We start from the raw sequence: 13,317 nt of genomic DNA on the forward strand, positions 1-13,317 counted from the left end.
ATGCTCCAAATGAAAAAAATAAATAAATAGAAGCAACATCAATCAGTGTCAATAAATGGCAATCTTTCAATCCATTATAAAGTCTGCATGTGTCTCACAGATCAAACTCTGAAAACACAAGTACATATGAAAATAGTTTCAACATGAAAAAAATAACTTTATTTTGCAATAATATCAAAGTTCAGTGAACTTCCACCACTTTTTCAGAAGTAGGAAAGAAGAGGAGGCAGCCACTCCACACAATTTGGGAAAAGATAGAAAGATTTCTGACTTATGGTGCCATGAAGTTGATTGTCATTGACAATAATAATAATAATAAAAATAATTAAGGTATACAGAGTAAGGAAAGTGGCAACAAAACTTAAGCGTGCACATCTTTTCTTTGCTGTTTTATCTCTGTTAATTGGCATTGCTCTGGTGAGCAAGGAATTAATCTAATGATTACAAAAACGCTGCTATATTCTTCCCAGTGTCATCACACCATATAGCCCCTGGTTAGGATGAAAATGTGCAACAATGAAGAACAAGTAGGGAAAAAAACGAGGCGGAGAAAGAAGAGTGACAAACAATGAGATCAGAGGGATGAAAGAGCATGAATAAAAATGCAAGCTCATTCTGCGTTTCAAAGAAAACCTCAAGTTCAACCCGACTTACTTTCCCCGCTGCCTGCAAGGTGACTTACAACCAAAATAAAACTATTCTTTCTTGAGATGGAGCCACACCGAAGTAAAGGCATCCCAGAAGACAATGTGCTAGATTTTGCTCCTTGTGAAACCGCATTGAGGCCAGGCTATTTTCGAAACGGAAACCTCTGGCAACAGACCTGTGTCTGTGCTTAATTCTGATTCTAATTTAGTGAGTGTGCTATTCGTCAAGCCCGCGATCAACGTGCTCCACCTCTCTGATGGATATGAGCCATGACTCGAGCAAAGTGTGCAAATTGCAGCTCATATATGAAAGTGAGGTTCATTTTTTTTTTTTCCTGAGCCTGACTGTGCTTCAGTTGATTACACACGTCCTTGAACCCCATGTGAACACAATGTAGGGGGCATCTGTGAGCACTGAGGATGCTCTCGCATATGATGCAGGCTCTTCTGTCGCAACGCATTATCCAGGCTCACGATCTCACCTGATTCATACTACGCATGGTAAATACTATCCAAACACATAACAGAATTCTTCCATAAAATCTCTACATATCCTGTAGATGAGCAACAAACCACAACAAGATACCCCCACCACCACCCCGTCTCTTTTATTTGTTCCCATTTCTTCTCACCGTGAGATTTATTCTTGTCAGAGAGGCAAGGACATCTATTGCATGCTGCTGAAGGTCCAATTTGGTATCAGCACTGCCTATAGATCACAGGCTATCATGAACCAGCGTGACAGCTCACTCTGAGTGGCTGGTCTGCTAGAGAGTGAGGTCTGAGGCCCTGCTGCATCATCCATCACGCTTCCTTCAGTCCCAATATGCGCTCTTCATCAAGGCCGGGGCAAGGATGAACGTTGCAAGAAATGGTGCCCGCCTTCTCCCCTCTTGTCACTCCCGCGGCCCATCTGTCACTCATTTTTTTTATTACATCTGATGAGCCGACAGGTAGCTCATTAATAAATGGCGGCTGGAATTAGAAGTTTGCTGAAGTTCTCCGGAGTCTGTGCTCACTGTCTCACATATTGTAGTCTTTACCTCAGTTAGGAATACAACCACAGAACAAAATACACCTATGTTAAACTATAATTTGACCAGTGGATGTGAATCTGTGCACATGTACTGATTATACTCTGCCTCTGTCATTCAAACAACAATAGAAGTTTGATTATTGGTGCAGTTTTCTTGGCGATTGATTTTGATTGATAAGCGTGGGTGTGTGTGTGAGTGTGTGTGCATGTACTCCAGACAGATGGAGGGTGTTCGGGAGTTTACACTCATATAGTGTGTCCATATTGATTTTTCTCAACTTGGCATATTTTCAATCTAGCTGATGAATACCAGGAATTTAAAGCTCCATTATGAACCAATGCAACAACAACAAAAAATAATAATTTGTTTCTTCATGATAGTTTTGAACTAACAAAATTGTATGCTCAACAGATGTCTTAAAAGATAAGAATTTGGTTGCAATCTAATCTGTGACATTGTTCTGAAACATACTTTTATTGTCAGTTTAACGGGGTGAAAGTCCTCATGAACAGATACAGTACATGTGTTAAAAATGAGTAGTTCAAAGGTGAATCATAAAATTACTCTTTTCTTGATACACCATACCTTTCTTAAACCTGTTCAGGGATGCTGGTGTTGTCATATGAACATGCATGAGCAGACGTTCATTATAACTCTTATTATTGTTATACTATATCTGTGAGTATGTAGGACCGTGTGTGATGTTTATGCAGCATGTGATCCAGGAGGCTGAAAGAGCCACAGAGCTACAGAAGAAGTCCTGTAGAAGGAAAATCATGTTATTCCCAGGATAAGATGGGCCTTTGTGGACAATACAACACTTACCATTAGTAAGATGTTTAAAAATTAGATGTGTCCATGCAATATCAAATGCTGCTTGTATTGCCAATATATGTTTTAATATTTGAGTCACAAAGCAAGAAAAGTGTCTGTGTGTTTATTGATCTTGGTAAAGACACTCTCGCAAACAAAAAAGTTCATGGGAGTCCATACGTGGTGAATGTCTATGACTCAGTTATATTAGTTTATATTATATGCCGTGCTTCTCTGGGAACTGAGACTCCACTGTAATCCATTCATGTTTTCACAATCTCAATGCGCAAATGAGAATTTGAGGGAGTAAAAGTGACCCCATGTTATGAGTGAAACCATGACATAATGGTTTCACTCGTAACATGTTCCATCGTGTGTCGGGATGATTTCACCACCACTGAAAATCCCAAACATTTGTTTTCACACATAAAAGAAAGATGAAATAAGCATTGCAGTTGTTTGATAGATATAGCTAATTAATAGCCTCCTATACAGCCATTTTCATTCAGTAATAAAGATTTTGGAGAGAGACTTGGCACTCAAATTCATTAGGAAGAGAAGATACAGTTTATTTGGAGCGATTTACTTGTAGCTAATCCATCAACAGTGAGAAAATAGGTCAATGATCGAAGCCAAGTAGGGATTGTGCCCAGAAGAGGACAGATGCATTACATCCCATATATACAGACAGAAACACAGGGATTTTCACAGGTTACCAAAATTCCTACAGAGACATGCAGAGTGATGTATGTAAAGCTCTCCTTTATGCCACTGACAGTAAGCATGACTTTGTATTGAATGTAGGCACCGTGGTGTGACTTGGAGGTCTGTGCATGCCTTTGCATCTGCTTGCCTACACATACAGTTAACGGGGGTGTACATCTGGGGATCAAGGCGGGTGGAGGGGGGGGGGGGGGGGGGGTTATAATCACCACCTGACTTCAGCTTCCGTGATGCTAAGTTAGAATAGAGCTGCAGATTGCACGTTTGCCTGGCAATCCCACAATTTACCAGCCCTACAATCACCTCATTAAAATGCAGCAGCTCCTGGTCCAGTGCCATCCTAACACTCGCCATAACGTGTTTTTATACAATGAATTGTGCTTCTCCTCCTTTTATCGTTTCTTTGTGTTATGTCAATGCTTTTCCTTTACAGTGATCAAGAATATATATTTCCTGGAGCCCCGGAAGATGTTAATTTAGTTGTTTTTATTTATGTTTTTGATCTTGGTCTTCTTGATCTATGCCTGTCCATTTGTTTTATTATTCCTTTTGGCCATCTTGACTTCTCCCTCTCTTCTCACTGTGTGATGCACTACAGTTATTTAAAGCTATTGCTGTCGCTGATGTTTGATGTCTTTTTATTTGCCCTGTGTTTCTGCCTCCTGTTTTTACTGTTGTTGTTGTTTTCTTTCATTTCCGTTTGGTGAGCTTTCTAACCCCAGTTCATTCTGTTATGGCACCACCGCAGTCCAGGATGACGCTGCCCCAGGTACCCAGGAGTACATTATGTTACGGCAGGACTCCATCCACTCTGCGGATATAAGGAGTAAAGGGTCCCCATTTCGTGCTAAGTGTCACGAAATCTTCTGCTGCCCGCTGAAGCAAGCCGTCCACAAAGAGAGCGCAGAGCCCGAAGGTTTGTTAGCACCCCTTACTTGTTTTGATTTGCTGATGCTCTTCATCTCCCCTGCCCACTCTCGTCTTGTTTTCCTCCTTTCTCATATTCTGTGTGAACTGATAGTCCCCCCCCCCCCCAAAACTAAGTTCTCTTTCATTCCTGTCCCCCCTTTTTTTTTTTTTTTAAGAGAGCATCTGGTGCGTTTCTGCCCCTTTCTAGCATGTCGATGCACGGGACGTGTGTGGCAAAAGTGTGACTGCTTGTCTGTGTTTGAACATATAGCCTCCAATTTTAGTCGTTTCTGTAGAATGGCGTCTCTTCCTGGACGTTGTCCAGTGTGATGAATGTGTGTCTGCCTGCGTAGCCCTTTACGTTGGACTGGGAGCATAGCATCTGTAGCTCCAGCACACCCCTCCCTGTGCCAAACCATTAACTCGGTCATTGCCACCCGGAGGCCCTTGCACAGACCAAAACAAAGTGCAGAAAGAAAAGGAGTTATAGATGGAGGCAGCTGCTACCCTAATGAGTTCAATGACTTGCCAATTTCAGCATGTGCTTTCACTTGAACTGGCCTTATAAAACAAAAAAGGTGACACTCTTTTATCTTCCTGTCCGGTAGAATATGTTTTATATTCATGCCTAAAGAGTGATTTACTCGACCACAGACTGCAAGTCGGCAAGCCCTCCCTACTTGTCTCTCCTTGTCCCTGTGCTTCCTGTGCTTCTGCCCGCAGCTCTACGGGCTTGGTGGCTGCAGTCTACCCACTCGTTGCTCCTTTCCCTCTCGCCCTGTCCAATACATTATTTCCCCCTTCAACCCCCCCGCCCTCTTATTCCTCTTTACCTGCTTCAGTGCTTGCAGAGCAGCATGATGATATGACAGCACAGTGTATATAGCATCAACTTTCAGTTTTCCTGTGCAGTTAAGGACATATAGCAAAATGAAAAGAACCCCTTTGTGCTCCAAGCATGCTGCCATACCCTCTCAAGCCTTTTGACTACATCATTTATCATCTTTACTCCAGTAGAGTGTTAAGATTTTAGAAATTGCCTTTCCTTTCAGACTTCCCCATAGGTAAGAGATCACTATTACTATGTTTTGTTTTGCAATGTACTGGTCTTTCTGCTGTCGTCTATAAAACTGTCATGTTCGGTACAGTTTTTCAGCGCTTAGATGTCAGTTAACCTGTTGAAAGCCTGTCTGTTTACTACCCCACTGAAGGATTCAAGCACATGTCCTTACCCTTGTGTGAGAGAAGAGAGGAGACACAGAGATTAAAAAAAAAAGTGGTATAGTCGCAGAGGTCTGACTCGAGTAGTACAGATGTATTATTCAGTTTGTCTGCAGCTCGAGTTGGACGTGACTGAATTTACAAAGGATGGAGGGGAGACTACAGCTCTTACGTAAGCTCTTCATGAGGACGTCATTAATGTTGATGCGTGATGCAGATGGAAACCGTGTTAAATGGTGTGTAGAGAAGGGAATGCAGAGTCTGAGATACACGCAGCCGGGGGTGTAGAAAAGTCTGGCAGTTCTGTTTCTTAAGAGAAAAAAAAAAAAAGAGACTATAATATTTGTTTAAATAGTGATGTATTTTGCTTTTACCTCTGTTGAATAAACAATGTTTAGGTTTTTTATGATTCTCAGCAAAAAATATAATTTAGAAGTGTAAATGTATAGAAATACACCCTGTTCCCTGGTTGCAGTGTTGCCATGGCAACAAATTTCTGAATGCTGTCTGTTACTTGTTACTAATTCTCAGGGATTTTAGAAGTTAGAAGCATTAGCTGTGGATTAGATATAGTTTGTGGATTGCAGCTCAGGATATTAGTCATATCAATGTAAGTCATGAAAGCTATCGCACTTTGGAGCCGTAAACACCTGCAAGGTTTTATTGACATTTGCTGAAATCAAGACGCTATCATAGATCTGCAGCTGTTGACGCGGACACTTTAAGATCTCCGAGCTTTGACAGAGTCTGTGATTCACAGTCTGATTCCTGGGACGGAGCGCGCCGAGGTGACTGATCGAGATTGATACACTGGTTTCACATGCTCAGACACACGCTTGAACACTACATGAACAGCACATGGATTTAGACTGCAGCCCCTCGGAGGATAAGTTCACATCGGATCAGTACATCTCTGCCGAGGCCGCAGGGAGCATAGCAACACATCTCTGTACCTCAGGCAAAGGGCTCCGGACTGGATGTGCACGACCTACTGTCAGTCATGCATTTGGATCTATTTTTCATTTGGTACAGATTATGTCACCACTCTATTCATTCATATTTTTTTTTTCTTCATTCTCAAATCCTTGATATAAGTTTCTTTTTGCTTCTGTGTTTCTCTTTAGCACTCTTCTGTTTCTCCATGCAGAAATAAAAGATGTTGCCTGAGGGGCCGATCTGTGTAAATAACCATCCATAATTCAAAACACTGCAAGATTTTGTGTTTATAGTTCTGGGCTATGCAATGCATACACAGACAGCTATGCTTATAGAGACACACACACAAAGAAATATAAGGGTCAAGCAGTTTGTGTGAGATATTAACAAGGAAATCGAGTAGTCCTCATTACATTCAGCAATATCTTATATTTGACTTTCATATTTAAATCAGAAAACACTTTGTCCATTGGAAACTGTATTTAGTTCCTATGCAGTCACCTAGAGGGTTTGCTATCCTGGGCACAAGAGAAATTTTGCCTGTCATTTGCTGCATTTAGATTCCAGGAGATTTAAGATGCTAAACGCCTCACAAATGTGGCTGCATTGCGAAAATGAAAAAGTCACAGACTGTCACTTCTGAATTGCCTATTTCACAAAACTGTCTGAAGATACTTACCACCTTCAGCTTTTTCTCTCTCAGATATACACATATGCTTGTCTCTCTTTCAAGCTGTATCTCTGTCTCGCTCGTCACACACACACACACACACACACACACACACACACACACACACACACACACACACACACACACACACACACACACACACACACACACACACACACACACACACACACACACATTCAGGCCTGTGAACTTCGTAATAGGTTTTGCTTGCTGTAATCATTTCTCCTTTTCATACTAGTTATTAAAAGATCCCTTCCAAATTAATTTTAATGCAAGTGGGTACAAAATTCAATGTCGTCTCTCTATGAAAAGCTTCTGTGACAGTTTATTTAAACCTCACACCGGGACTCAGCTGAGGTTGCTAACTCATCAGGATACATTTCAAAGTCGCTTCCTCCTCACTGTCACATTGCTAAAAGCCATCTTTCTTTGTGTACATAGAAGTTTTCAATAGATTCGTATAAAGGTCTAACTGAGAGCTCAGGAAACCATCATAAAATGAGCGCACACCTGCCTCCATTTAGAGTCCGTTGATACATCATGTGTGTGTTTGGATTTTAGATACAAGATTCGTACAAGGTAATTATTTTCAAGCTGGAAAGAAAACAACCAAAGTCAGTCCTCACCATGACATTTCATACTTCACAAGAGACTCAAGCACATACCTCATAGGAAAACATGTATGTTAACTTTTCCTCATTAATCATGTCCGTTTTAAATAACTGACCAGTCACACAATAGTTATCGGACGCCACATGACGAAAAAGTTTTGGAAAACTTCTGGAATATATTTAAACGTGGGCCAGTTATCCTATGCTTTAACCTAGTATGTGCTTAGAAAGAATAAAATCATTCATGTAATATGTTTCTTATACAGTCAGACTGAGGTACAGCATCTATACTGGTCATCTTGCAGGCCTCTATCTACTCTGTTTTAGCCTTATTGACGAAATAATTCTTCTCCCGCGCACTCAGCCAAGTAAATATAAGCAGAAGTGAACCTGGAATGAGGGGTAGCACCATTTATTTCCTACATCCAAATGTAAAAGGCATAGCGGTGATTCACTACAGACTTGACACGGAGCAATTACTTTGCAGGGGACCAGTGTTGCTGCTGATAACCGAGCATTTTGTTGAGGCGTCTCACCAAGTCCAGCACATTACCGCAATGTTGACACGGCACAAAATGTACCGCCACAGGATACACCCGTGGCAAAATAGCAGCTTGTTTAATTTTCCTTCTTACCTTTGCAGTTTGTCTTTGTGAAAGCAACAACTTTGTTAGTCTCAGTCAACACATAAATAGACTATGCATGAATAAATCATGTCTATGATAATGTGATTTGGTGCCGCGAGAGAGCGGGGAAGTGTCGGTGTCGCATCAGCACTGTGAGGCCTACCTGAACACTTAATATAGTATAAACAGTAGAAAGTTTGGATTCATACTGCAAACAGAATTTAAGTTTTAGCATAACGTAGAATATGCTTTCATCTATAAGCACAACATAATCAACAGCTAACTGCAGAGGTGTACAAGGTTTCCTAACACCACATGCAAAGAGAGGCACACCATTTCCATGTTTATAACTTCCAGACTTAGGCAGAAATGCTGAATCAGTTTATATCCTCACTTCCCCTGGGTTTTAAACTGAAGGCATAAACTAACGACAGGAGTGGGTGTGCGTGGCAACATTAACAAGAAGTGACTCTGGGGACCGACAAAGAGACGGAGCATTGTAAAGTTGCCAAGCTCATTAAATGCCATTATTGTCTCTTTAATTAACACCTTTCTTATTTGTCTCCACAACCGAGGTCCTCGCCTCGTGGCAAACAACACAATATGCACACCGATTGTAAAAAAAAGTAGCCAGTGATGAGGAAAAATTCTATTCAGGAATATATTGAAATGGTTTGTTATGGATAGCCGGCATTGTAATTTACTTTTAACAGTTTGGGAAGTGCTGAGACTATGTGCAGGAGTTCAGGGAGGAAGAGGAAGAATGACTCCTCTACACTGCAGCCACGGTTTAGTGTGAGATGCAACGTGTACCTGAGAAATGTGAAATCTGATTTACGTATGTCTGAAAAGAAACGGTGTCTGGGAGCATATGTTTTTTTCTGAAACGGGGGTGTGCACACTTTGCCTTTGGAGATGCTTTTAACTGAAATAACACAGCAAAAAAATTTTTTTCAAAAGTTTATTGCATTTGTGACAATGAGAAAAAAACTATTACCAACTTTAGCTATTTGCTCACTTCTTGCTTACAGCAGCCTTTTTTGTACTTTATGTTCTGTCAAACAGACTTCACAAACCTTTGAAGTAAAGTAAGGTTATGTTTTAACATCTGCTATTTTTCTGACCAGTGGTACGTTGTTTGGGTTTAGTTTTTTTTTTTGCCTCATTTTAAATTCACTTTGACCCAGAAAATATAGCAATGAAGTCTGGGTTTTAGACCCAATATGGATATTAAATCTCGTCCCTTGTACAGTGAGATTTCTGCAGGTTGTTGGATATTATTGACTGTAGATTTGGGATCAAAATTGTTTTCTTAATTCTTTTGTTCAGGTAAATTTATCTGAAGATCAATTTTTGCTTCACTTTTCACTTTTGAGAAACTCCTATCCCCCTGAGACAGTCTTTTTTTATCCAACCATATGATTGACCTGTTGCCAGGTAAGCTTATTGGTTGCACAATTCTTTTAATTTACATCCATTTCTCCTGCAGCCATTCCTTGGAACGTTTTGAAAATGTGATGCTGCCAAAAAAACGCACCGAGTTCTGGCAAATCTCCTACTATCAACGTCTTTAATGAGAGTAAAACATTTATGTTCTATCATTGAGAAATGTAATTACGAGAGTAGTCATTTATGGCATCCTGCTCATATTTACCTTTTACAACATTTCCCAACCTTATTTGATGCATGTGGTGTATATGGGGCACGACACATGAGACATCCTTTGCCGCCAGGCCCTTTTGCAGCAAGGTTTTGGCTGAGTACGTCCTCTCTTTCTAAAAATATCTCTGAAATGAATCGGAATACGATCTAGATTGCACAGTGCTTCTGGTTATTATAGTCCTTGTGGTAAATGATTGCTCATATCATGACTTCTTTGTCATTTGCCCGTAGAGTGTCAGTTCTGCATTGGTTTTCACAAACAATGAAAGCAGAGAGGATCAATCTGCACATGGCTGCATTTCTTGGATACCACAGTCTTCTGTAATACCTATATGCACGAGTTGGATGTTTCAATTCCAACTCTTATAAATAACATGTGCCAAATATAATTGTATTCATATATATATATATATATATATATATATTACAGTCATATAGAGCCATAATGTTATAAACTGAAACTTTATGGAATAAAAAAAAAAAAAAGAATGCAGCAAGTCCATTAGTGCCATATATATATATATATATATATATATATAATACCTATATGCACGAGTTGGATGTTTCAATTCCAACTCTTATAAATAACATGTGCCAAATATAATTGTATTCATATATATATATATATATATATATATATATATATTACAGTCATATAGAGCCATAATGTTATAAACTGAAACTTTATGGAATAAAAAAAAAAAAAAGAATGCAGCAAGTCCATTAGTGCCATATATATATATATATATATATTTAGTAGGTATACATTATTTTATTTTTTATAAAGATGTCTAAAGGACAGTAGTAATGTTCCATTTTGAATATGATAAACAGAAGGATCATGCATATCATCTCTCCTGTCTCACATTACCAGCTTTACTGATCTAGATTATCCCCATCACTCCCACTGCTTTACTCAGCAATGCCAAACTGCCACCCTGCTTTACAGTAAAATCCCAGCTTATGGCACTAATGGACTTGCTGCATTCTTTTTTTTTTATTCCATAAAGTTTCAGTTTATAACATTATGGCTCTATATGACTGTATAACAGTAGCAACCAGAAGAGTAGTCAGGGTAAAGTAACTGTGACACAAGCAGTGTGTAAGTTTTCCCAGGAGTAAATGGGCGTTAAGCTATTTAATTGGGGAAATGAGGCACAGTGCTGAGTCAGCACCACAATAACGGGAGGCGAGCAAAGTGGCCCCTGACAGCTGCCAGAGTGGAGATTACAGGTGCGTGCAATTTAGTGTCACTTACAACGGAGAAAGGAGAAGTTTAGTCGATCTAATTAAGAATGAAATATAGTGTATCCTCCCAAATAGCGGAACATGCTATGACCTATTGTTTCATTTCCTCCATCCGAGACGAAGTGTAATTTCTTACATGTCTTTCTTTACCCTCCACCCATCCTCTCTATAAAGCTTTACCAAACTTCGTCATAAGATTTTATAACAGTTCAGCAGTCATCACTTCTATTTTTTTTTTTTTGTCTTGAGAAAATGTTGTTTATTTTCGGACACTGATCCTCATTTACCATGTTTGAAAAAAAAAAAGTTATATGAGAGGACTTGTTTCTGTGTTGTGGATCGATAGTGAAAGGAACAAAGATAATATTACAGTTATATAATCCATTAAAGAGTTTAATCCTGTGTTACACAAAAACTATAAAATAGTATTCTTGTATTTGTTGAAAGAGATGTCTAAAGTTTTTTGGCTTTAATTGTATTTTTCTCCCCATCGTCTCGTCCACCACTCAATACCAGCCAAAGTCAATAAGCTGTACTACTGTATCTGGTCCTCTGCCAACACTGCAGCATGCCACTGCTAGTTATTCAACAGCTTGCTCCTCTCCACAAGTCATAACACAGACGTTAGTGTAGACTGCCCACTCATCCTATCCTGTGATATTTTCATCATCACTTTGCTTTGGAGGCTTATAATAAAGTTGGGTTTGCGTCATGTTTTGAACTTGAAGAAAAATGGGTTGATCCCGGTCATCTGTTATCGATATCAGACGCTTTTATGTGATTGCTGCTGATATCCAAGGTGAAGTAAACTCAGATATTTTTGGCCATTCAATCATGGCTTATAATGAAGTTTCAACATATGGTTACTGTGGATACAGCTCATACACATTTCTTTTCAATATAATTTTCTCAGCTGCATTATAAAACTGCTAAAGAACTGATGAAGCTTTACAACTTCTTCTTTATAAAGTCAAAAATTGTATTTCTAATTTTGTGGTCAAAGATGTTGCTGTTTCTGATTATTACTTTGTTTTATTTAAAGTCTCCATCTCAGCTGATGGCAGAACTAAAGCTGAGTTGCATCAGAAAATCACATCGATGAAAACACACGTATATTCTAACATGTCAGCTCTTCCTTCAGCTACTGTTAATGACCTTGTGGATAACGTCAGCTCTAAAGTTATGAACATTGTTGATTCCATAGCTCCAGTCAGCGCTAATGTAATCTGTAAATCTGGTAAAAACCCTAAAAAAGAGTGCAGACAGGCAGAGAACACAGGTGGAGAAAATCTAAGCCCTAGGTTCATTATGACATCTAAAAAAAGGCACTTCAAACGTATAACCTAGAGCTAAAAAGAGCCAGACAGTCATTTTCCTGTGAGATTATCACCAAACACAGTTATAATGCTCATACTTTGTTTGCTGTTGTGGACAGACTAACTAATCCAGCAGCATCAGTCCCTCCTGAACTGTTATCGGACGCAGCATGTAATGTTTTTGCATCCCATTTCACCCCCCAAAGAATTATACAGATAAGACCGAGCCAGTTGACCTCACACATTACGACTTTAACACCTGAGCCTCCACACAGATATTCTGTGTAATCTTTCACATTTGCACCCTTTAGACTGTGCTAACCAACATTGTCCAGCACCTCAAGCCCTCAGCGTGCAGCCTTGACACTCTGCCCACTGCCATCTTTTTTAAAGTGGTTTTTCACTGTTTAGCTCCAAATGTACTTCAGATAGTCACAGTTCTCTTCAGATGGACATTTCATCAAAAGCTCTAAAGACCGCAGTTATCAAACCTCTTTTAAAAATCGGGATGCATCAGTAATTAATAATTACTAATAATAAAAATGCAGTTTTAATGCTTTTATGGCACAAAACAATTACTTCAATGTTTTTCATTCTGGATTTAGGTCGAACCACAGCACTGAAACTGCCTTTATTAAAATGCTGACTGGCATCTACGTGAGCAGTGACGCTTGTGGAGATTTGGTTTTAGTGTTACTGGATCTTAGAGCTGCTTTCGACACAGCACAGCACAACACCCCACAACATCCTTGGGGGCCAGAATTGAAAAAATGGTTTGTAATTTCTGGACCAGCATTAAATTTGTTTGACTATTCTGTGTCAATAAGTGATATTGAATCTGAGTGTATGAAAGTCACATGTGAAGTTCCTCAAGGTT

General features: G+C 39.5%; 1 protein-coding gene across 4 annotated transcripts in view; it reads left to right on the top strand.

Annotated features, from left to right (window-relative positions):
• fgf13a (fibroblast growth factor 13a) overlaps positions 1-13,317 on the top strand; it is a 95,063-nt gene that overhangs the window by 39,551 nt on the left and 42,195 nt on the right. For 3 of the 4 annotated variants that reach the window (XM_080465187.1, XM_080465185.1, XM_080465186.1), the window contains one exon: positions 3,969-4,136. The exons of the other annotated variant lie outside the window; for it this stretch is intronic. In XM_080465187.1, coding sequence (XP_080321313.1) covers positions 3,969-4,136 — 168 coding nt within the window. The remainder of the gene's footprint in view (positions 1-3,968; positions 4,137-13,317) is intronic. 4 annotated transcript variants of the gene reach the window in all.

This window comes from Lipophrys pholis (assembly GCF_963383615.2).
Source record: "Lipophrys pholis genome assembly, chromosome: 6".
NCBI classification, from domain to species: Eukaryota; Metazoa; Chordata; class Actinopteri; order Blenniiformes; family Blenniidae; genus Lipophrys; species Lipophrys pholis.